Source organism: Anopheles funestus, chromosome 3RL (genome assembly GCF_943734845.2).
Source record: "Anopheles funestus chromosome 3RL, idAnoFuneDA-416_04, whole genome shotgun sequence".
NCBI lineage: Eukaryota > Metazoa > Arthropoda > Insecta > Diptera > Culicidae > Anopheles > Anopheles funestus.
Genome location: NC_064599.1, coordinates 33084078 through 33110732, shown reverse-complemented (window position 1 = coordinate 33110732; position 26655 = coordinate 33084078). Strand labels below are relative to the sequence as shown.

Here is a 26655-nt window from a genome sequence, read left to right as displayed (position 1 = left end):
TCTTTTTCTCCGTGTTTTTTTCTTCGTAGTTGCACTTGTCCCGCTTTATTTGCTTTGCACTTGTTTTCCATATCGATCAATATAGAGTAAAAAAACTACCATCCTTTTTGTAATAATCGAGCTTTTTTCCTTTCTTTGTGACGCTTTCGCTTTCTATCTCTCTTTTCTTCTCAAATCTACTTAGTGATTTTATTCGTGACGTGATTGGTTTTTTGGTGTCATCCCTTCGTGCGGATGTACCGAGGACGCATTCCAGTTTTCATATCATTCGTTTGTCGTATACGTTCACAGGTGCTTGGTTCACTGGTATCCATCGTCGCCATTTGCTCCGTCCTCAAATAGAATACTCTCGTGTTTCGTACGAACCGCCAAATGAACATTCTCCATAGGTATACTGTGTATTTGCGGTGGTATGGTAGCTTCTCGTTTGATAGGTTGTGCAATTTCCTGAAAAGTTTGTGAGAGGAAAAGGGGAGTAAAATTAATAAACCGATCTGCAGGTTACGATCATTCCAGCATAATCGAAGCCCTAATGGATATTAGTGAGCCCATTGTTGGGAATGGGGGAAAAAATGATGATTGTGTTAATCGATTGGAATTGGGTGTTAATGACAGGAAAGCGATCATAAACAGTTTCACTTCATCTTGACGCTGACCAGGACAGGAAGTAACATCCTCCAAAAAAGCGAGCGATTTATGTATACCATCGAAGGTGATCGTAAAATTCCACCATTCCACCAAGCATGAATTCCACTTCACAACAAAAAAAGCAGAAAATTCACACATTTTATGACACCTTGGTGAAGGTAGGGCAGACGGTAAGAAATTATGATCGTCCCGATTCTCCGATTGCATCATTACGCAATGTCCGGTAGGAAGGTTAAGCAAACGTTCCTCTCAAAAAAAGAAACCAGAATGTCCACAAACGCGCTTTATCAACGCCTCGGTGTGACGCATAGGTGCAGAGATTGAGATGAGATTTATGATATTGTTGGGATCGTCTGCATTAATCTCTTTGGCTTTTTTTCCTCTTCCAAGCCACGATGCCGCCATCGCACAAGCGGCACCAAAAACCCGCACGTTTGCCGCCATAGTATGGTCGTTATGGTCCCACCATACTAATGGTTCGTTCTCCCGTGTTTTCCTGAGGGAGCTCGGTAGTGGAAAGTTGAGAAGTCCTTCCCCCGCTCCACCAAAAGCGGCAAGGGGCAGAATGTCCGGAGCAGTTGATTAAGATAGACGATCGCTCAGTACCGATAAGCATCATTAGTTCGAATGTTTATGAATGAATTAATATAAACCACGTCCGGGCGCGGTAACGGGAAGTAACGAATGGGGACGAATGTCACCATTTTCGGCATAGCTTGATCGTGCGCCTAACCCATCACCTAACTGGTCTCCCAACTGTGTAACTGTGATCGTATCGGTACGATACTGTCTCATTATAAACGCTGCCGCGCTCGGAGTGCCTGGTTACGGCTCGTCAGCCAAATACACTAAAGTTCTCCAACAAACCGAAAAACATTCAAAACGAACGAGCGAAGGCGTTGAGCATGGTACCACAAACTTCACAACCGGACCAGACTTTCCGGGGCCCCCTGAACTATGGGGGATTCGACTGGGTGCAGTAAGTCTTCGTGGTGCCGGTTATTTCCCTTCAACCAAAAAAAAAAAACGAAAAGAAAAAAGCGCGACAAAGAACGCGATGCCGGGTGACATCCGTCTTTCCCTTTTGCCGGCATGAGATGGGATGTGATCCCTTCCCCATCCTCCCTTTCCGGTGCGGTGTCATTGACGTTTTTGGTCAGCGAGCGAACGAGAGCAAAGAAAGACACACAGGAACCAAAAGACGACGAACGGCAGGACAAATTTTTCCTTTATTCAAAAGAAAAAAAACACCAAGTTAAATAAATAAAACCCACGCGTGTTTTTTTCTTTCGGTTTCATACCGGGCTGGCCTTGAGAAAGAGCCGACCGATCGGGCGCGATCCTTTTGCCAGTTGTGTGGTGCTCCAAAAACCCCCTGAACTCCGTTCCTGACCGAAAGTTTGAAATGTTTGGTGTCTTTGCTAAGACTGTACGACTGTATGTTTTATCTGTTTTGCTTGTCCCGGCGAGATTCCCGGAGCTTCCCGCATTTTTTTTTTGTTGCTCTGCCTCTTGTTATTTCACCGTCGGAGCATCACCTTTGTTTTAGTGGTTTTCGAGGTGCGGCATTTAATATGCGATCAGGAAATTTATTCCCGAACATCTATAAATCAGGAGAAATATATCCCGGCACCGGTCTTCGGTTCCGGAGACAGATGCCCATTTGGTTGCGGGGAGTAGGAAGCAGCAAGAGAGCGGAAAAGGAGGACGTGGATAGATCAAAGAGCTGATCGTTACGGATCGCAGATCGAGCGAGAAGTTGAGGTCGTAAGAGAAAAAAAAAACTGAGAACGCATCGGAACAGGTTCTAAGCGGCCGCAGTTTCAGGAGGGTTTGTTGCGTCTGCACTAATTTGTGTGAACGGATCACCAGCAAAACAGACCGAACGCCTCCTTTTGTTTGATGTTTGAACGTTTTTTGGGGAGGTTTTTAGAGAGAAGAAACTAATTAAATAAACGCTTCTAAGTCCGCTACGTGTCTATTATATCGGTGACATCGCTGTGCTAGATGAATCATTTGGGGTAGATAAGTTTGTGTCCACTTTAGAAATGTAACTTATTGTCATGAATTCGCTTTGAGGTTGGTTTCTCGTGTACGTCAAGTTTGGTACACCTTCCACTAATGCAACACGTGCTAGAGCAGGGCAAACAAAACACATCCACGCGTTTCTAAAACAAACACAGCAAGTTAAACCAGACATCCTGAATAACCCTGTACCCGGAATCCAAAGTCGAAATGGGAAAATGTTATCTTTTTCCCTAACAAATCAACACCGAACGGTTGCAGAAGTCGATTCGAAAGTGTGTCACACCTCCTCCAAGCTAGAGGGTAATGAATTTATTTCGCGTTTGAGTGCCACTATCAATATCAGACGATGCTGTACGGTGGCTCAAATTGTCGAGGGAAATCTCGTGTCTATGTATGTGACGGTTGGCCTCTTAAAGCCTTAACCCTGCCGAGGAGACGGTGTTGTGGCTGAGATCGCCACGTAAAAGTAGCAACGGCGAGAGAAAAAACGGTTTTGGGGGAATGAAAGCAAACTTTTTCCCTACATTAATTTTGTCACGTGGATGAGCGATGGTACGCTGTCCAAACATTTCAAACACGCCGGGCACACGTGCACCGAATGTTGAGTCTCTGGTGAGCCGATTGTGTGCCGTACAGCGATACTTACAGTGGGTGGTTCAGACAAGTGGGTCGGGAGGGTCATAAGGTTACATCGGAGGTGGATGAAAATGAAAATCCCACTCAACACCCAAAAAGAAGGACCTTCCCCGATTGCTCCGGGATATTGCCGTGAGGTACTCCGGTGCCCTTGGATTGCGTGCGTATAGATTCATGGCGCGTCTTTGTGTCTCGTGTGTGAAGGCGTGCCGTTGACGGATGTGACGAATTTTCCGCCATATCACAATCATTAATCATTTGCGCGCCTAAGAGGAAGAAAGTTTTGATGCACTGGCTTTTTGCCAGCTTTTGGAACTCTCTGCGTCTATGACCGTTATTGAGGTTGGTTTTTTTTTTTTTTTTTTTGGTTGGGAGAATTAATGGGAGAAGATACATAGATGAGGATGATGTGGGAGGATGAACGTATTTTGTTGTTGTTCGGTTTCAAGACTAAGAGACCGAGTTTTGAGAAGAACAGTGCTTTACCTCCAGCGATGATGGATAATGTTTCTTCAGCAAAAAGGTTTGGTTGAGTTGGTCTCACATGTCGCGATGAAAGGCGCACAGAGCAGGACGCGTTACGGTGAAAACAAATCTCCAGCGGAAAAAAAAGCGTCAAACCAAAGGATTTGTGTCCTGTGTTCTGCCATTTGCATTTGCGGGTTTTTCGAAGTGGAGGGTGTCTCGATCGATATAAGCTTCTCTGTACATGTCTTATGCTGGATGTTGTCGCCTTTATGCTACTCCATATTTGTGGTGATTGTTGATAGCTCTGGTAATGCTGTTTAGCCGTAATCTTATGCTTTCCACGTGAGATCCTCGGAACAGGTCCGGTCGTTGGTTAGCTCAAACCGGTGATACGTAACCGTTTCCGACTTGCGATGAGCTACAAAGAAAAATATCGGTGAAGGAAAATAAAAGTAGATCAGTTATTAGACTCTTGTAGTGATCGCTATGAATTCGTTACTTTAAACCTCATTGAAGTGATCTAGTTGATGTCTCCTGCCATCAACCTTTTTCGATCGTATGCTTCCTATACTCACTTCTTAAAGAACGGTTTAAAGCCATCCGGTTGTTCCTGTTGCTGTTGTTGCTGCATGCGGAAGAAACCGCCCGTAGGTGCACCGGTACCTTGCTGCGACATTGAATCCGGCGATGACGCATACCCACTGCTAGAACCGCCTGCATTGTTGTTATTGTTGTTAGCAGTGGATGGATTGTTGTTGTTGATGTTGCTAGTGCCATTCACACTGGCCGGGTTGGGAGTCGCGCCGTTGCTGCTACTGTAGCAGGTACCGGTCGTAGGGGTTGTAAGAAGGTTCGCCGCCATGCTGGGCAGCTTCATATTCGGCGGTGTTTGGGGCGGCGTGTCGGTCTGGACCTCGGGAAACCCCATCGACTGTTGCTGGGACGGGGTACTGTTCATAGGCTGTTGTTGATGCTGCTGTTGGAGGTTGTTGCCTTGCTGCTGCTGCTGCTGTTGCAAAGTTGGCGTTGTAGGGTGGTTCAATACCGGTTGGCCCGTAGTCGAACTGTTGTTGCTGGTATTGCTGCTGTTGCTGCTGTTGCTGCTGCTGTTGTTGAGGGTAGTATTGTAGTGTTGAGCTCCTGCTAGAAACCCCCCATAGCGGGAATAAGGGGTACTCGCGAAACTGTTCATCATACCACTGGCCATACTCCCCCCCATACCTTGATTGTTGGGTGGGGTGGTGTTGCTGCTGTTGCTGGTATTTCCCATACTCATACTCATGGGCGAACCGGCGTCGCCGATCATCATCATACTGTTCGCCCCATTGCTGTTGCCCGGATGCTGCACATGATGTTGCTGCTGCTGCTGCTGCAGGTGATGCGCCTGCTGGGAGGATTGCTGCTGTAGATGCTGTTGCTGCTGCTGTTGCTGCAGATGGTGGGCCTGTTGCGGTTGGTTTGGGTGATAGTCGGCGTTCGTACCGGTCATCCAGGAACCGTGCAGACCCTGCGCAGGATGCGATTGCTGCAGCTGATGATGCTGAAGCTGCTGCTGGTGCTGCTGGTGCGGATGGTGCTGATGGTGGTGGTGCTGAAGGTGGAGCGGAAGGTGGTGTGGTGGTGGCGTTTTGCAAGCGGCTGTGTCGGCTAGACTCCAGATTTTTGGCTTTGAGGCTGGAATCGGCACACCACAGTCGCTGCCCGTTTGGTTTTTTGAATGGTCCATATCGCCCTTCAGCAAACCGCCGTGATGTGGATGATGCTGCAGCTGCGGATGCTGCTGAAGCGGATGCTGCTGCTGCTGCTGATGGTGATGGGTTTGATGGTGGTGTCCCCCGAGCATCGAATGGTGGTAGTACGGATGATGCTGCCCCAGATGTCCCGGATGCCCCATTAAGTTTTCCGGCTTCCGTTCGTCGTCGGTCAGATCGTCATCATCCTCGTCCTTGTCGTGCTCGGACTTGACGTGATGCTGATGATGGTGATGATGGTGATGCATGTCTAGAACGAAGAATATTGCCCATCATGAAAAGGGACAAAGGAGAAAGCTTCACGCTGTTAGCTAGGTTGTAATGAAATTTCATTGTTTTATGTAAAACGAGCGAGTATGTTTAACACATTTTAACTCGTAAGAGTTTTTCCAATTATGCAATTTGTTGATATATGTTTCTCGTTTAATAATGTTTAAACATTTCATCATCCATCCAGCCCCTTCCCTTGTTCCCTTGTACATGTTTAAATAAGATACATCTCAATTTTAGAAATTTCATTTGAATGCCACAACAACCACCTGGGGTCGTTTTTGTGGTTGCTGCTTCACAATGTCGGTAACATGTTGTATTGTCTTTCATTTCTTCCTGCCGGAAAAGATCCAACAGCGTATAAACGTCCCACCCCTACTATCATAAACCACTCCGAACCATCCGAATCATCCGTTGAACAGACATTGGAACAGCGAATGAAATGAATGTGAATTGTATGCCAACTATTTTTAAATGTGCAAAAAGGAATATCAATCAATGTTCGGAAGGCGCTGGTACGATTGGGCCCGCGCTGAACGCAAAGTTTAGCGAACGAGCGACCAAAGAAGCACGAAAAGTGATAAAACGTTCCCGAAACGCAAGATCGATCGATACGGCACGAACCGATTTGTCAATCACTCAATCAAACTCCGACATTTGCCGGCCGGAACGAAGCGGAAGAGCACACCGCCGGTACACAAGCGCTGGTTGGAATTTAATGGATTTCTTTGTTTCTCCTCCTTACTCCTGGGAGGCCTGTTTGGTAGGCTGTTTTGGAAATCCACCTGACGCTTCGGTTCGGGGACGGGAACATAGAAACATGGAGACACATCCGACACACTCGACAAATCAATTCCTGAAGCCCGAATTGCACACGGAAGCGTGTGGTTAGTACGTACGAGGGGTTTTTTTTCTTTCTTCCGTCCTCTGCTTCTCCAATGCCATAGGCTCACTGTTGATTGGACCATTTCCTTAACGAAATGGAAGCGCGAATTATGCGAAATGCATCCGTCTCCATTAGCGCAACTCGTAGTTGCGACAAACGGAATGAAGATGAAGCGAATTGGTTTGATGGCCGCGTATGATGGAGTGCCCGGGTTGCGCGGGAATGAGGACTTTCTTTCGATGGTGTACTAGCCACAATTTCGATGGCCAACCATAGTAGGGCAGGTGATGTGGAGTAAAAAGGGGTTTTGCAAAATTGGCCGATGCAACCATCGATGCATCATCGAATTGTGATTTGTTTTCGTGGATGATATCGATGGTCTTGCGGTACCGGTTACTGACACTTCTGTTAAGGTTTAGTACCCTGTTTGTGGGTAAAATGATGGAGCAGTCTGAATCTACTGTTGAGGATATTTGATTGCCTATTGGAACTATGGGAAAACTTTGCAATTTTATCAAATTAAAATAATTTTTTTCAAAAGTTCTTCAATACATAGAAAACCAATAAACCTCTTCTTTTTTAACTATTGCAGAAATTAGATTTTTTTTTGTGAATATGAGTTTTAATGTCTCATTTTGACCAAACTCCTCAAATAGTGAGAATTCCTCTGTTCAATTCGACTGAAATTGTCTATTTGATCGATTCGTTTTATGATGACACAGTCAAGACTTTGCAGATACGACGACTGCTGCAGGCATTGCGTACCCAGACTAGACAAAGCATTCCATCATTCTGAGGGTTAGAAAGCACGTGGATGTGTGGTGGCGTTAGCGTCACTTTTGCGAAATTGACGCAATGGCCACCTGCCACGGACAGCATGATGGTCAACGAATGGGTTTGCCTGTAAGGTTGCAACTGCAACAGCTTGATGCTTGATGTGATTCAAGACTACCTACCAGACACCACACGGAGCCCGGCTCAACTCAGCCTTTCATCCGCTTGAAACCCGACCACCTTGGGCTTTGCTGGGTGGAAGATATGGTTCATGAGGGTATGTTTATGATAGGGAGTTAAATTTGTATCCATTCTTTATAGGTTCGTATAGTTGTTCCAAGAGCACAGAGATGAGGATTTTATCCTTCTGAAGCAAACGAACATGGACAAAGGAGGCTTCATGTTTTCGCAGCCATCCAAGCAAAGTAGTATCCTAAATCATATCCTTGGTAGCTTCCTTTGCAGTTGGCGCCCTAGAGCGGAAGTAAAACGAAGACCACACTAGGTAAGAGAAGGATATGAAACATGTGCAAGTGAATGTTGCGTATGTTTATTTATTTGTGTACGGTGTTACTAACCGTACCACCGCTTTCCCAAGTTATTACCAGTGCCAGTGTGTGAGAAGGCGCGCGAAGAAAAAGGATTAAACACTATATCCTCTGTAAATACAATGTATGACACGAAAGGGACGCACGGTTTCGACATCTCCAATGTATCCAATGTTAAACCGTGCTGCTCACTATTGTTGCGAAAGGGTCTTTGGGTGAACTATTTACTCGTCTAGAGTGACCATTTCCCCTCGGGGGGGGTGGAGTTGGAAGCTGGATGGAGACGATCAACAGCAACAAGGACGATAGTTTGTTTGGTGACACATAAGAAAAGCCATAAATCACACATTCACACAGGCGCTCTCGGTGCGTGTGAGTGGCGCGTTAGTGTTGAAGTGGCCGTACTGCTTTCGAGATGTACACCCAGCAGGAGATGATGAAGGATCTTTACTACCCCTAACCACAGTTTCACCACATCATATCGGACAACGATCTGTGGTCACAGGCGCTGGAACAATGCAACAAAACCAATCGAGCCGCAATTGGCATTTGCTGAACGGTCAAAGACCGTATCCCGTAGACCGTACGGAACAGTCGGGAAAAATATGTTTCCCATTTTTCCAAATCTAATAAAAATCATTGACCCTGAATAAACTTATTTCAACAATTTGATATGGTGAATTAAATCTAATAACAGTAAACACCCTCCCCGGATGCTGGAACGAGGAATCACCCGGCTCGTTCTCGACACCAAGAGATTTAATGACTTCAACCCGTCGTATGAAAACAATCTCCTCCAGCTCGCTTTCTCTGTTTCTGCCGTGAACACCCTCAATGTTTTGCGGTGTAAAAAGCGAGGGTTTGCAAACCAGACACACTATTTGCGACCCTCGGTCCCTCGGCAAAAGGATTCTTACTGCAGCGTGTGCGAGCCCGCTGTGTTTGACGGCAGTGTGAAATGGTTCGTTTGGTCTAGGCGATGCCAAAAACCCCGGCATCAATCCCCGGGTTGCTCCCTTGTTGTGGAAATAAATAACGAAACGAGGGTTTTTGGACCAAAACGGTGCTCCGTGTGCCACGGTTGTTTGACTAACGCCGTACAAAGCGCGGCTAGGGTGAGCAAATGAATTGAGTCTTAATAAGTGATATTATGTGATTTTCATTCAATTGAAAACATTGCACCACCATCACCACCACCACTACGGTGAACCTTTTCCCGCTTCATTGTCGTGGGTCAAATGGCGAGGGTAGATTGGCTAAGGGTGTCTGGGACTTTAGTCAACGACTGCGTAACGCTAACGAGCGGGAGCAATATATTGTTGGTGATAGTACGGCATCTATTTAACAAGAACTATCGATGCCAACATCTGAGTGTTTTTTTTTGGGACGGACGGGAATGGCGTTTATTCTACTGGGAATGTATTGCCCGGAATGAGTGAACTGATATGGGCAAAATGCTGTGCTTGTGTGAAGGTAATTTATTGATCACGCTCATTAATCCCGTTCGCTAGTCTGGACGTATGATGACAATTATTTGCTTATGAAATGAAGCAAAACAATGTTGATTAAAATAGGTTCTAATGTACTTGAAGTTGGGAGCAAAACTACTAAATTTAAATGTTGTTAAAGAACCTATAAAATTGATTTTGCTATAAAAATAAAGTTTGAGGAATTCTTCAAGAATAAGACATTTAAACGATGTGATATACTGGAAAAGAATATAAATAGTGAATAAAATGCTTTAAATCGTTTCGTATTTGTGCATGCAAATTTTCTAAACCAAATTTTACTGGAGACCCTAAGCTCGATTTGAAATTAGCTAACTTGTGTCGTATTGTGTGATATAATTCGTTAAACACGGAGTACAATTACCCAACAGAGGCTCAAACAACCCCGCCAAAAACCATCACACGGATGAGCTGACGGATTTAAATTAGCAGAAAAAAAACATCAAGACCCATTAGCCAAAGAAAAGCGACCCAAATTTTAACAACCTGTTCTGACAGTGACGAAATTGGACACCCATCCATCTTGTCCGTGTGCATCGTGCATCGTTTTTTTCTTTCCTCTAAAGCAAAACCGGTGGAAAAAAACCCTCTGAAGCGTTTAACATTACGCGCTCGAATAGGAGCAGCAAAAAAAAACGGAATCGGCGAACAAATCAAAGTGAGAATTCTGACACCTTGCAGCAATCGGAAATCGGAATAAGTCAATTTGCGAACCTTCCGGGTAGGGGCGGAGACCGTACGCTAAACCCTCCGAATAAAACTCTCAGTCCTAAGAAGGGAAAACTTTACAAAACCGGTCGCTCTCGTTCCCCTGCCGTTGACGCAACCGAAGCGGAAAAGCCACGGTGGGCCATATGGGAATTTGAGGCAACGTTTCGTCCTTCGCTAACCGTGCTTGATGTTGATAGATTTTCGAGGTTTTTAACAACTCGATGGGGAAGAAAAAAATACCGCGCGGCCCTTTGCAGCCGGCAATAATGCTCCGAGTTGCGAGCAAAAAAATGAGCAATAAAGCATTCCCCTATTCTTCACCGGTGATGATGGGCCAGACGTTGAGCGGAAGTTGAATCGGTTCCAACACTAGTCCTGACCCTCCTGCAGCGAGAGAGGCGCCTCGAATGGTCGATGTGCTCGGCGGGGTGGGTAATGCTTTATCCCGAAATCTCGCCCCTAGCTGCTTGAATGCTTTCGTGGCACTGAAACCAGGCGGGCGAAGTGGGAATGCAACAAGGGGGATGAAATCTTGATGACTGTGCGTGATAATATATCCATTATCCGATTAAGTTAAGTGAAAATGCCACTTGTTATTTAGATATTCATTGGCCTCCGGTGAAAGACGGTGGTCGGAGCGGTGAACTGAAGTTTTTGGTGAGGTTCTGGAAATCCCTGGATCCTCCCTGGTCCGGGGTTTGGCTTTTCGTTACAGTGTGGACTTGATAAAGAGGCTTTTATAAGCCCGCAGGGAACGGTACGGGACGAACATTTTACCACCACAGTGCCGAAGACTCGTGTAGGTAATGCTCATCTATCGGAGTTTTTGGCACAAAATTCTCCCGGGAGTTTGTTTTGAGTTTTGCTGTCGGAGTGAGTGGCAAGTTCCAGGCAGCACCGGCCCTATGACCGTATGGCCTTCCCCTTTTTGAGCTGTCAAATGCCCCATAGCTAGGGCCGGGAAGGATCTGAAAAGTGAACAGATGATACCGATTTTCACTTGGACGCTGGTGCTCGGACTGAATCTGGTCTCGTGTGTCGCTTTATGCGCTCTCGTTTCAATTATCGCACTTTATGCATTGCCTAATGATTTCATTTGCGACACCTCGTTTCTGGCCGGAGTGGTTTTCGTGACAGCATCCAAACAGTTCACCGTCTCCGTCTGTCAAAATGGATGAAATGATTTTAATTTTCACCACTCTGTTTGGGACGCAAATGGGACGAGACGGTCACCTCCTTCGAGGTTGCTGCAGGAGAACGAGGGTTTTTTTGTTTGTTGCTGCTGACGGTTCGATTTCGATCCTCGCAAACCCTCGCCAAGCAGATCGGGTCCGTACGAAGGAACTGGTTCGGTTGCAGTTCCAGATGGCGATGGATTACACACGGGATGGGTATCGCTTTCCATATTCAATTTACGTTGCGTTCGAATCAAGCGCAAAAACTTGGAACATTCATCAAGAATTCCTGGGGTTTAGTGCGAGCGGTGTGAGCGATATTTGACAGCCGAGATTTGACGAGACACTTTCAGGTTTGCTGGCCATGTTACGGTTGCTGGTACCGCCGAGGGATTAGTTTCGCTATTAGCAGCTGTTTCCTCACTGCCTTTTTTCGGTTGGTGTCCTGTCGCAACTTTCGCCACATTGCGTTCCATAAAATTGGTGTTTGGCGATCGGGAACGGAATCTTCTGCTGCGAGAGAGATATATTTATATTTGATATATTTTCCCAAAAAGCCCCGTGCAAAACCATTCACTGTCCCAGATGACGACATCGGACGAGGGGACATCAGCCGACTCGGCCGTTTCCGGAACGGTGAAACACGGTGTCAGTTCTTGGGGAAAAGTGGGTCTGGCGGTGGGTGAAAATTCATCACTAATTAAAACTGTACCGATTTCATCAATTAATTAAATGCTTCGGTTCGGTGGCATTTTTCATTCTGCCATGGCCGATTTAATTTTTACGCTAAAAGAAATCAAGTTCTGCGGGCGGAGTGGGCCAGGGTGCCAAAAGGGTCGGGAGGAAAAAAACCCCACAAATTGCGGACACTGTTCTTCGGGAAAACTGAATTCGACACACATTGGCAAAGGGGAAGCGAAACCAAATCGGACGCTCGTTTCGCAAAACGATTTCAATTCCAAAACCAAATTGAAAGTGAAAATGCAAATTGATGAGTTGCAAGGTGGAAAAAAAGGGAGGCAGAAGGTTTGTATGGGTATTATTCAAATTAAATGAAGAACCTGCCGGAGGGAAAGCGGCAAGGGCATCATCAGAGCGCAGAGATAGAGCGCCTGTGTGTTCCATAAAAGGGTTGTTGAATAGAAAATTAAACTTTATTATAATTTAATATGATTAGTCCAGTGGCGTTTCCGATCGTGGTCCCGAGGTTGGGGTGGTTCAGGTGGGAGGGGAATAAAATTCGGAAAGGAACGGTTTTTCTTCTTTGTTGAAAGACACGATGCTGGGAACTTTTTGCATCGTTCACTAGGGGACGTCCTATTTGTGGACGGTGGTAGACCTATTTTAAAATTTAATCAATAATACACGGAGCGAGTCCCGTCCGTCGATTGAATATTTTCATCTTGACCCAAACTTGGGCTTCGGGATGCTAACAAGCTGCTTGTCGAACCTTTATTTTACTACCAAAGAGATAACTGATGAGCTTAATGTGTTTGTGGAGATGTATTTGTGAAGAGTGCATTGTGAAATTTCTTGGGAAGTGTTTAATGACCTTTTTGGGAAGAGTTCCTCAAATCTTGGGTCATACCTCACGAATTTCTAAAGAATTATTCGCCTAAATTATCATCATTGAATTTCGGCATTGCGGAATTGAAATATAAAAATATATATGTCTTAAATCCTGAATCTTCAGAGATTCATGAATTTTTGAAGATTCACTGATCTTCACAAAAGAGATTCATTCAGATTCACTCAGATTCACTATTCAGATAAAAATTCATTCAGATTCACTCTGAGCTAGAGTCTTCAATTTCTTAATACGTTAAGCTCCACAAAAACTCTTTTAAGTAAAGAGTCCTCACATTGTTTAACATTTTATGAACCAATTAAAAATGATCAACGACATCCCATACATCATTGCTGTGTTTGACAGTTTGCTAGAATAAATAGCTTATTCTTCGAGCTGTAACAAACGCCATATTTTGACAATAGCTGTATGTCACAGCTTCAATCCAAAGCAATGCGAAGGACGCAGCGAAATAAATCGATCAAAACATCTTTCCCATACCACAGAAATTAGCACGCAACGCAGACGATGTACTTCTTTTACCGTGTGCTAAAAATGGGCATGATACAGACTTTAAACTGCTCCATAATTCACCGGCCTCGAGGTTTCAGTTGGCCACTTTAGACGGGCATTAGCGACATGCCCGTCAGTGGGAGTTTGGCAATGAAATGCACAATCTCATACACGGGATCCTTGCCATAGCTTTGCCTCCTTTCCCTTTAAAGTAAGCGTTGCGCGACGAACGCAACGCAAAGAGCACAGCGACACCAAACACCGAAGCAAACCATCAACCGGCATTGTCTAGGATAGTGGGTTCTTTCCTATTACTTCTTGCGCTAAATACGATGACGGCATCCCCATCCCCTTCTGCTCGGTACCGTCAGCCCTTAATAAACACATTAAAGTTTCATATTATAAATGACTTTCCAGGCGAGAAACGTATGCCGACATCGTAAATTATGGTCCCACTGCCTCCGGATCGACCCGGTGCCATGAATGAAGGAGAAATGTCCTTAGTCCTTAGTGAAAGAGAAAGTTCCTTTTTTGTATTTTTCGTACAGGGGTTGTGGAGGGAACGCGCGCGCGTACGACCGACAGTTCTTGCATTGATCCTGTCGGCAAACAAGACACCTTGGGAGTCAACCACCAAGCTACCCGGAACCTTCACCCCGGAGTGGCATAGATACGGTTGGATTTTCCCGCGGTGATTATAATCATCACTTAACCGTAGCATTATCGATGATGTTGTGTGTTTCGGCTGCTGCCATTCCCTTCAGCTCTGGTGTTCGCGACTCTCTCTCAGTCGCATTTCCCTGTGGAAGAGTGCTCCGTGTGTGTATATGGTTTGGTTTACATGCGTGATGCCAAAGTTCCAAGTGTAGCAAGGGCGCATTAGCGCGAAACAAAACGGAAAAATGAACCGTACCGGGAGGGTGGGATGTGCAAGTCATTCAAGGAAGAGTGATGATTATAATAAGAAAGGTAAACAGCATCATCAACATCTTTCGCGTTGCCTGAAGCGCAAGGAAATTGTGGAACAAATGGAAGGAAAAGTCTTTCGAGCGAACTCGTGCCTGAGAAGGGAAAATGGTGCAGCGCCAGTGTACTCCTGGGAACAGAGGGCGCGTATGAGGGTGTGTTTTTCCCGTGAGAACTGCAAGAAAATGCAAACGTTCTATCGATGTTGCTTTTCCTTTTTGTGGTGAAATTGGTTCTTTCCACTTACGGCCATTGAGCTGCACGACATCGGCACGATCACTTCACTTCTTATTGCGATTGATAAACGGTTTACCTTTTAACAGGATGATAATGTAAGATGGAAGAGGAGAGGGTGGAGGCGATGGGGGGAAATATTTGAAAGGAAGAAAAAAAAACACACACGGCTGCTAGACACTGCTGATCGCTTACCTTTATGATCACGACCACCCTTGTCCGGATCGAGATCGTCCTTGTCCTTCTCGTCGTCCGACACCATCGCATCGTCATCGTCGTCCGTCTTGTTCTTTGGCTCCCACGTCATCTTGTTTTCCTTCTTGAGCCGCCGCCGCGCGTTCGCAAACCAGGTGGACACCTGCGTTAGCGTCATCTTTGTGATGATCGCCAGCATGATCTTTTCGCCCTTGGTCGGGTAAGGGTTCTTCTTGTGCTCGTTCAGCCACGCCTTCAGCGTTGCGGTCGATTCGCGCGTTGCATTCTTCCGGCGTGCGGCCAAATCATATCCCGCACCATATCTGTAGATGGGAGCAAAAAGTGAAAGAATTAGGAAAAATGTTTATTAGAATTGTTACATTTAATTGATAATTGTAAGCAATACTAGCAAGTATTTTCTACATTGTATGTCTTTTCAATGGATTTAAAAAAAAGCCCCAACGATGATCTTCGGGATCAAAACAAGAACCTTTAGAAACACACACCCAACACACGGGCACACTTCGTAAAGGCAGCAGTAAATAAGCGGAAGAAGTATAACTACCATTAAAATGACAAATTGTCTTCGCTCCATGGTCGCGCGCTTGTGTTCGGGTTTTTGTCTGGAACGGGTGGGCGCACTGTTCCTTCCAGGCGACCTTCAAGAACACTCCAGCAACCGATCAAAGCGGGCCCAACGCGATGCTTTACCCCACTGCCTTTTTCCTTCTTCACATCTCCAACTCCCCGCCCCAACCCCCTTACAGCAGGGTTTCAGTATTTGGTTGTTGGTCGGGGTTGGGTCTTTCTCAGGCGAATATATTCATAATCATAAATCATGCATGCAACCAGCGGGTGGAAGCTGACCCATCCAGCCGGGTACACCTCCGGCAGAACACCCAGCCCAACCCAACCCACCCACCAGTCCTGAAAACGAGACCAATGTGACAGCCCCATAAGGGACGGCGCGAAACATGTCACACGTTTCCTCCGTACGCTAATGCCCGGGAATCTTCTGGTCTCTTAGGCCTGCAGCATTCCTGCGATGGTCTCATACCGTGCATGGTGGTCAAAAGCCGATGGAGTTTTTTTTTCACTATTCTATCAATACCACACCTAACCCTTCCCGCCGGTGGTGCATAAATACCGAAGCAAAGTAATTATTTATTTGTCTGTTTGTTTGCTAGTTTGTCCACATTGTTGGCTACTTTGTTTTGCTAGGAAGCGTGCTATCCCTTGTTGTTTGTCCCCTTGCCATCGCGCGGGACGGGTCTTATGCTCCAATCAGTCGCCAAAAGAATACAATCGTTATCGTTTACTCGATCCGGTTCGTTGTCTTTTTTTCTGCTGTGACTAGCAAAACGTTTTGCTTAATCCATATGCATTTTCTATTTCCTTGTTTTCTTTTCCGTACCACCTTCCAATGGTTCTAATTCATTCAGTTTCGGTGTGTCTCCACAAAACCCTGGAGTGGATGAGTTATGACCCTCGAAAGGGAGTAATTTATTCAAGCTGAAATATTAGTTCCAGGTCAATTCGTGACTAATAAATTCATCATCATTTAACAAATGATTACAATAACTCTCTTTTCGCTCTGGTTCGTCTGGAGCACACCCTGTCCCGATCGTACAATGGTCAAACATGAGCACGATCAAGCGAACATCCAGATCGATGGGGCTTATTTAACTAGATAAACATGATTTAGAAATGTTGCTGCCTTTTTATTAAACCCATGCACCGAGAATGAATACATATTATCCCCATTTAGTTAATCCCATTCACTCCAAAAAAAAGAAACAAAAAACCAGCGTGATAAGAGCGAGCTCCTTTCGGTAAGCTTAAAGTGAACCAGTTACAGACGAACGCGCAAATGGATGACAATCTTGGTGTAGATTCAAATCAATCTTAAAAGATGTAAACGGGGTATTGGGAAAACACTCGTTCAACGCAAAAGCCCGGTAGCACCACGTAATGAAACTCGTGGCAGTTTCTAACAAAGTGAGAACTTCACTGGGCATTCTTCGTAATCTTCTACGGAGAGGGAGATCAGCTCGCCAGCATTCGAACAGCTAGAAATGTACCAGGACCACCTCGGGAGTGCTTCACGCTACGACCCGATGCGGCCACGGGTACCACGCGCGGGATCGTATTATTTATTTGATAAACCAAATGAGCATCAATTCCGTGGCTAAATACAGATGTTATCGGATCGTTACGGCGAGTGGACGGCGCTGGGGGATTTTTTTTGGGATCTCCTACCGGTCTTATGTGTTGTCTGGACCTCGTTGAACGTGTATTACAGAAAATCTCCACCGGTGCTCATGCTCGATCCTGTGTGCGGGGCGCGTTTGTGAAAGATCACTCACTGCCGATAATCGACCGAAAGCATCATCGGTTGCCCCGGACAGCAGGGAGGTAACTGTGTTCGTGAATCAGCAGCAGCAGCAGCAGCAGTAGCTACTGTAGAACTCGGCCTCGGGTCGTATTATTGTTTGTCGATTTTGATCTTGTTTCTTTTCTTTCCTAGCGTGTTTCATTTTCTTGCAGTTGCTTCTGGTCATTCAATGTTTGCCATTGCCGGTGGCCAGTCTTCGCTTCAGCCAAACTCAGATCAGCCTCCGATCGGAGATCGTCGGCTCCTCTCTCTTTCGACTGACAAGATCAGTCTTATTCCCGTTGAATCGTGCATTGAAGAGAACAAATCGGGAAGAGGAAAGTGGAAAAAAGGAGCCCAAGATTAATAACGGTAATGAGCATCAATTAATTAAAGTTGAATAATAATCGGCCACCAGGCAGGTTTTTTTGGCGAACATTGGAAGGCACTTTTTTGTGTGACAAATCGAAAAAAAGAACCCTGTTAAAGAAGCTGCTTAAATAGACTGTTTATAAAATAAATGGTTTTTGCACAAAAAAGGGGAAGTAAAACAAACAAAAACTTTGGAAACAGTCAGCTTACCAAATGAGCGACGTCACAGCTGTGACGTGACAGATTTGGTTTCTGAAGTAAACAAATAAAGAATGGAGATACATCAAATACCGCAAAACTGTCGCACACTGATGCACCATCACGTTCACGGCATTGTGGTTATGGTTTTCACTCCACCATGAACACATTCGAAGAGCAGAACTGGACAAAAGCCCGTCAGGATTTGTGCATCACATCCCCTGTCAATCATGTGCGGTTACCCATCCAGTATTATCGTCCCACAGCATCCAATTTTGGTGGCGGGGATGAGATGAGTCGGAAATATGAAAATTAGCCAACAGTCTCTACCCTCTCGCTACCTATTTTTCCCTGCCATCCCGAATCCGGAATGCACTTAGCGTGTGTAGTTTACTAATTTTTGCCCCAGCACCGGCACTTGAACATTTGCGGTTGATTGCACACGTGATGGTGCTGCACGCTGCTTATTCAACTCCACGGGCGTTGTCACACGGAATCGGAATGTCCGTTTGGGCTTTTGGTATGGGGCATTCATTATCACCCACGTTCGGTTCGCGTGGGGAGGGGGGAAGCTTAACACACGCGGGTATTGAGCGCAAAAATGGAGATCCAATGCTGTCGGATGAACTATTCCGGTTTTTGAGAAGCAGTTAATTTTATTTATATTTCTCCAGCTTTAGGTTTGATTTTAGTGAGGAGAGGGGGGGGGGGGGGGCTGAAGAAACGAGAGGAAGACATGATCACGAACTGGCAAAATGGAAAAATAAAGCACAGAAGAATGGTTTCATCCAAGCTGGGTTCATCATCGCCCGCCATCCACCAAAGGGACTTTGAACCGATTTTGCTCGATTCAATGTGACAAATGGGTGCAAGCGAGGTACAAACAAAGGTTATTAAATACTTCTTTTATGTTGCTTCATTTAGTACGGTCACTAAAATACTGCTAAAACCTGCATTCCATGCATATTGCTGCAGATAAATCATACATGATTAAGCAACCAGTCAAATGTGCTCAGCAGGTTCACGCAACAATATTTTAAACTGTTTGAAGTCGTAATTCTTCTAATGAAACATGAAGTTGAAGTTGGTATATTATGAAATGATTAATTCCAATTAATAAATTAAAAATAAAATATCCTTTTTTTGTTTTGTTACAATAAAATGACGTTAAAATTTTGCAAGCCTTCAACGAAAAGAAATCAACAAATCAAATCAATTCTCCAATAATTTCCTCCAACATGCATGCCAGAAGGAGAACTGAATGTACAGAAAAACAGCTACAGTTTTATATTTAGGCACTAGTTCTGTCCCTGATAAGCACTAAATGTGAACTTGAACAACTTCCGTACATTCAATCGCTAATGCAAACATGTTGGTGTTGCTTCGTATGAGTGCGATCGCTATCTCAGCTCGCTTCACTGCATTCGCTTCAAATGCGCTCCAAGACATGCAGTTCCGGTTTTGTGCGGTTTTTGCCATTTTATGCGTTTTTTTTTTGTTTTGTTTTTGCTTCCAGTTTTGCTAAGCGGTACGCAAATTGGTTTTATACGAAGTTGGCAAGTTTTCCGCCTGTTGGGACAACACGATCGTAGGTGACAGACGCACGTCGCATCATTATCGTTGCCATGTTTATTATGTGTGTTGTTAATTAGTAATTTTGATAATTGCAAACAACGCCCGTACAAAGATAGGCATACGGTCGTTAGTGTTGCACGATGCAACAAGAGTGAAACAAGATTAGTGCATGAATAGAATGCATCGTGCAGGAAGCATGTTTACATCGGTATGATAAGACGTGGATAAGGAATGCATCGCAATTGTAGCAGGTGTTAACTTAACAGAAAAAGATTTAATTTATAGAAAATGTAAACATCTTCATTAAAAGTATTAGAAAATATCATTTTTCCATTAGCTTTACATTTGACCTTAATTTTTCAATTAAATTTTTCATCATTTCAACTGTATAAGCATTCCACGAAGCCCTCTGTTGCTTAATGACATTACCCTGTCGTGATGGTTTCGGGTTCGATCAACGTACACTCCACAATCAGCAAACGAACACTGCTGCTGAACACTGAAATGCACTTTTTCACCGTGCGTGCACCGCAAAGTTTTATGCCATTGGGCATCTCATGCTCATGTGTCTGTTGCAAGTGCAGTGACGACGATCAGCAGTTACAGCAGGTATAGTAGGCAAATTATCATATTTGATTAGGTATTAATTACATGCATTTTCGTCTGCATTTAATTACAATGCACCAGCACATTACCTGTGTCCCAGCTTTACAGACCCCACAAGGTTCTCCCCACCCACCGCCCAACTATGGTGGTTGGTAATGCACTCTTGCTGTTTCCCGGTTAGCCCTGGGGAGCCTTACATGGAATGTGACTTTTATTTTCATCAACCACATCACAATGCCATCGTGTCTGGTTTACTCGCACACACACACACACACATTTGGTCAATCACGAGTATATGTGTGTGACTGTATAGGTCAGTTAGCACAATGGAAAAATCTATGGCGGAATGATATTACGTGCATTTGATTGCCCATTATTAGGTGCAAATATTGTTTTTCCCTTATACCGCCGTTAGTTTTTTTTTACGTTATTACTGCTGGTTGAATTGGCGTTTATTGGCTCAGTTTTGTTTTATCTGATACATACCCGTGTGCACTTACGAAACATACGTACCGCGGTGTTATTGTTGTTAGCATGTCGCTCCATTTTTTTTTAGTGCAATTTGCAAACGATGCAAATGGAATATGGTTGTAAAGTACACTTGTTACCGGCTAATTCGGTTGGCGAACGCTAATGGATACGTTTTACGTACCCGTGTTTGGAAGAGTCGATTAGATGAGGAGGAAATTATTTGGTAAACGGATTGGGAAGCGAGTTAGGAAATGATAACACGTTGTAATAATCGGGAGAGACGATTAATGTACGGGGGTTTTTGTTATGAGCAGTGTTAAGTGAAATAGTTTGCTTTTTTGATAGATTTAGCGAGAGGATGTTTTTACGTAGATTTACTTGATTTTAATGTTAGGAGGTAATAGTCGATTCTAATTATCGAGGGAGCTTGATAGTGAGTCTCTGAGCTCTCTTATCGTGAGGTAATATTTTGATATATGTTTTAGATAAATTAGTTTTTTAAACTTTTATTAATTTTTAATTAATTAATTTTTAAAAAAATTACTCGAGAAAAGTGAAAATCCTCATCAGTTTAAACAAAATTCTCCAAAACCAGAATTTAATTTGTTTATGAAGTTTTTCTACGAGAAATCAACTTTTTCATCAGTAAAGCTTCCAAAAAAATAGGTTATATTTTATTAGTATAATTATTAGTTAAAGTCAAATTTTGAGCAACTTTGAAGAAAAAAATTTCTTTACATCTTTCCGTCATGTAAAACAGTGCAGTGCTTAACATAAGTTTACTTACAAAAGTAATCGAATCGGTATTTAATTTGATTTAAAATTTTATAATATTTTATTTGCTCCTTTCAAATTTTATATAATTCTTAAAACACTCCTCTTATTTTCCAAACAATGCTTCTGGAAAATAGAATCGAAGAGAGGAAATAGAGAAAAGAGGAAAACTTTGTGACTTTTTCACAAAATTAAATTCCTTAATACTTATAATAAACTTGCTATTTAAATAAAACAAATCAACGTGTAATAGAAAACAATGTTCGCCACGGCATTTGATTAACTTTTGCACAAATTGAAAGCGAAACCTTTTATTTCCATAACCAGGCTTCGGCTGCACGGTAATCACAGCAAAGTTGCATCCGAAACAGAGCTTCTCTTTACCCCCCTTTTTTCTGGCACAGCTGCCGGCCTGACGATGACAACAAGTTCATGGAGGAATTCTAAACTTTAAAACAAAAGGCATCGCTACCATTTGCTTTGTAGCAGAAGAAAATTCAAAGCCATAGCGAAAGTTTCACTAAGGCTCACCACCACCGACGGTCGGAAAACTAAATTCATTTTCTTCCCTCTCTTCCCCCCCCTTCCCCCCCTCTTTCTCTCTCTCTCTCTCTCACTGTCTCGTAAAAAGTTTTCCTTTTTCGCCTGCAAAAGTCACTTTCATTCGACATCCTTGCAAAGCGTTCCCTGCGACCCTGCGAAGGGAAAGCATCAACTTTTTTTTCTCGGATGGGGACGGATGATTCCGTACAAACTATTCAGCGTCAAGAGCGCCCCATTCAGCAGCCAAACTTAAAACGTACCCCGCAACAGACCACACACAACCAACACTCCTTCGAATGCTCCATCGAAAACTCGAAAGGACGAGAACCGTCGCCGGCAAACGCTTTTAACACCGTGTCGTTTTCGGTTCCACCAACCGATCTACTAGGGTCATAAAAATGGATGTGAAACAATAGATTTAATAGTCGTACTACACTACTACGTACAAGCGAAACTTTTACTTAACACCTCCTAGAGCTCGTGCTCACAAGGGGTTTTCTGTCTCTCTCTCTCTCTTGCTCTCTCTCTGTCTCCTAGTGGTCGTTCTTATGCTCTTCTCTCGTTGAGGGCAACCTCGAAGGGTGGAGGGATGGTTGGCCACTTTTGACATGTACCATAAATTACAATTAAGCTCAACACATGTATCAACTGCAACGCGGGCGCTCCATTCCTTCCTACGCGGATGTGCAATCGGCGCCGGCCCCTCGTGCCGTCTCATTCGCACGGCGTTACGGTGCGTTATATCCTTATTTTACCCGTTAGCTCGTACAACTCCTCACGGCGCACACTTTGCAATTGCACTAGCGCGAACATTCTGGTGTGGAGCAATCAATTTCTGTGGGGAAACTCGTAGCGTCACCGTCATTATATCCTTCCTGCTCGCACTCACATCCGGTACGCAACACGCTCTCGCGTGGTATGCGCGTTCGCGTGAGAATTTCCACCCAGCACAGAGATATGGCGGTTGGTTGGCCGAGTCGAAAATGATGATATAGCTACCCCGAACCCTTCCCTACCCAGTGAGCTCGACCCTTTCCCTGAAGTGGTTGATTTGCATGGTGCGAGCGAGATTTTCAACGAGGTCGCGTTTTTCGCAAGTCTCCCTTTGCCAGCCGGAAAGCGAAATCTAAACGATCTCGTGTACGACAACCCAAATAGCAAACTCGCTAACGAACGAGAGAACACAGCGAATAATGCATAAACCGTCACCGAGGTCTAATGTCACCTCCGGCTCTCGGCCACGACTTCGCCCTGTTTCTAAAATGGCTGTTTTCGGTCGATGACGATGGTTTTAATTTTAGATGCTCGTGCGATACATCCCGTCATTCCTCCCATACATTAGCACCCCCCACCAGAACATGAGGAACTGGCCCATTCGGTCGGGTTTTTTTTTTGTTTTTTTTTAAATGACAGTGCAAACAAATCGTACTACGAACGTGAACCAGTGATACCAGTAGTGGTGAGTGTTTTTATTTTGGGGTGTTATTTCAATGAGAGACGAAACTCGCCTCTGATGAAGATGCCACACGACCAAAGTTTATCCGACAATACACTTCTCACTCTACTCGTGTTAGTTCATGAAAACAAATGCTGGGCCTGTGCAATGATAAAAGAAAATGAAACCAAAACAAACAAGCAAGCAAAAAAGTCACAGCAAAACATGGTTTCTAAAAATTGCATTTGCATCGCTTGTGTTGCATTTTTTTCTACACTTCCCTGCTGCCTGCATTTCGCTAGGATGCAGGCGATGTTGTCAAATTTGTTTTTCTTGTATTTGCCTTTCGCCAACCGACCACATACCAACCACTTCCTCCCGTACCCACCCAAACCTCCTGGTATTGTTTCGTGCCGTTTTGTTAAAAGTCGCGTCTAAACAAATTGAATTTTTCACCCGAAGCACCACACCACACTCCATCTCCTTTCCCGGCTCATTTCAAACATGGTTGCCACCACTTGCCCTGCTTACTTGGTGGCCTCTAATCTCGACCGTATGTAGCAGCATAACGCCAGTTCAAAAGTGCTTCGCAGAACAAAACCCACCAACTCAACCAACGGGTGTGAGATGATGCCATATATCCGGTGTTTAGCAAGCTGATAACATGATACCCAAACTGTGAAAGCCCTTCGCAAAAGCGGTGTAGCCGACCGGGGGAGCTGTTTTGGGTCGGTGATGTTAGGAGTTTGCTCAAAGGATACAGGGTTTCTCGGGCCAGCTCAACACCGTAACACACCTTTTCAACAACGTAAAATGTGTATCCGGAATTGTATATCGAATTCGAATCCGGTAACTCTTTTCAACATGGTAAAACTAGGTCTCGAATCAGTAAAATCATTACTCAACACTAGGAAATGCGTACTTGACGAACACGCCGCTGACTGAATGTTTATGCTGCATATTTCGATACTATCAACATCCGTTACATTTCATTCGATAAAAATCAAATGAATATCATATTGTTTATAGATTTTATCTTAAACAATTAATTTCCATAAACTATAACAATAATTAACATAAAAAATACTGAATTTGTCCTAACATTATATGCAATAACTGTAGGTAAATATGGGCTAAGAAACAAATTATTTTCTTAATTTTGCTTCACACTAACTAAAAGAGCACGGACAGGACGAAAGATAAATAAACAAATAAAATAAACTGATTCATTTGTTTTTCAAACGAAAATTAAATTATCAAATGCTTGAACATCGATTACAATGGAGCATCGAAATACGTAGACTAAACAGGTTACATGACAGATCTGCCGAATACGCATTTCCCAGTGTCGAGTAATGATTTTACGGATTCGAGACCTAGTTTTACCATGTTGAAAAGAGTTACTGGATTCGAATTCGATATACATTTTCGGATACACATTTTACGTTGTTGAAAAGTTGTGTTACGGTGTTGAGCTGGCCTGAGAAACCCTGTAAAAAAGACATAAACGGAGCTAAAGTGATGTTTTTTTGGGTTTTTGTTTTGTTCTTCTGCTTAATAGCAATCGATCGATTGTGTGTGCAACAGGATGTTGGAAGTGCTTAAGTGTTACAGTTTCTTCAAGTGAAAAATTTTTATTCTCGTTTTCAAATTTTTAAGGGAAATTTAGTAAAACAAAAATTATATTTAAATGTTTTAAAACATTAAGAACACAAATCTCGTGGTTTTTATAATTTATTTGCATTCTTAACTTTAATATTGAATATTGAAAAATATTTTTTAAACATGTTCATAATTCAAGTTATGAATTTGATCTAGAGGAAATTGGATTTCTAATAGAAAAATTTGACAGTATTTTGTCTATATTAACAAAATAACACATTCTTTAATTTACTATCTCTTGTCCAGTACAAGCAAATGGTAAAAAATCACAGATGATGAAAGCTTCAAGTCAATCGATTCAGGAATAAAAGGGAGAGCAAAATTCTGACACATTTCTTCAAGAAAGTTTTCAAATTATTGTCTTACTATATTTTACAAAAAAAATAAAAAAAAATTTCTTTAATTTAAGAAAGACAACAATCTATTTCTAGCAAAATCTACGCTTAGTAGGGTAATGCCTAAAACACATATTGTGGTATCCCCGTGTACAACACTCCAGAGATTCTTCATGCTACAACTATAAGTAAGCGACAACTACTACTACCAATCGTGTACTACCAACCGGCACACCGTACATTGTTATGCCCGGTTTACTACTGACATACGACACACCGATAAAACCGAGAAAAATAACCTCGCAATACCTCCGAATACCCGAATACCCCCAATAAATCACATCTGCCACAAAACCGTACGGAATGCGGATCGAGTAAATATCGCCGTGACGCTAAACAGAGAGAATGCGTCGTTGCTGCTGCTGCTGCTGGCCACAAAACTCCCTGCTACCGTGTAAGGAGATTGGCTTACCAAACAAGTAACAACCGAAATGGCAGCCAGGGAAAAAAAGGGATTTACGCTACAATATACATTCACTAAAACAAGACAGCAAATAATAAAACACACAAGAAAACAGAAACGCAAAACAAACGACACCGGTACCGAGATACATATAAAAAAATAGCAACAGCACGAGCAAAGTTCGGGCGCAAAAACCTTGTTATGAAATAGTCATGCGCATTTATGTTCACCAAGTCGTTCGTGTCCCGTATGCAGCGCAACGCATTTCAGAATGTTGGTGAATTTGCTCGGTGGTGCATGCATGTGTGTCGGGTAGGTGGATAGACGGATACCCCAAAGCATCACCGAACCATATCGAACACAAGATGTGACGTAGGGCATGGAAAAACTTAAATTTTCCTACTCCATCCCCACCGGAAGGGACCGTGTGACGGGTGGAAAGAAACAGCAATACCCAACGCTCTATCAATGTAACGGGGGGTGGTGGGTAGAGAAATCGGGTGAGTTATTGGGGAGGGGGGGGGGGGGGGGGGTGTTAAGAGAGGTAAGAAAACATCAACAAAATCAATCCCAGTTGCCAGCTTTGTTTTACATCGAGTGACATTTTCGAGCGGTTCTAGAGCCCAGTGATGATGATGATGATGGTTTGGGGGAGTAGTTTTTGAATGTCTCGTTTACCATTTCGTCGTCTAAGTCGAGTCGACGGCGTTCCTTTACGCTTTATCTGCCCTTAGTGGAAGAGTCACTACGGAGCACTATGTTGATGATGATAGGGTGAATTGAAGATTGCTATCTCTATTAGCATTTTGCAAAACCACACATAAACAAGCGTGTATGCGTGTGTCTTCAGACACAGTACACGCGACACGTGGAGCTATCCGCTGTAACGGTGATTGGGGTTAGGGAGTTACCGAGGCAGTACATTCGGGATTTCAGTACACAACCCGGGTGCAGGGTTGTAGAGAGTTT

At 43.9% G+C, this 26655-nt stretch overlaps 1 protein-coding gene across 2 annotated transcripts in view; it reads right to left on the bottom strand.

Annotated features, from left to right (window-relative positions):
- Nucleotides 1-314: 314 nt before the first annotated feature.
- The window catches only part of LOC125770836 (homeobox protein araucan-like), a 112844-nt gene continuing 86503 nt past the window's right edge, over nt 315-26655 (bottom strand). For both annotated transcript variants that reach the window (XM_049440847.1, XM_049440848.1), the window contains exons 4-7: nt 14879-15201; nt 4356-5781; nt 3799-4198; nt 315-447 (exon numbers count right to left, since the gene is read on the bottom strand). In XM_049440847.1, coding sequence (XP_049296804.1) covers nt 4159-4198; nt 4356-5781; nt 14879-15201 — 1789 coding nt within the window. In that variant the 3' untranslated portion in view covers nt 315-447; nt 3799-4158. The remainder of the gene's footprint in view (nt 448-3798; nt 4199-4355; nt 5782-14878; nt 15202-26655) is intronic.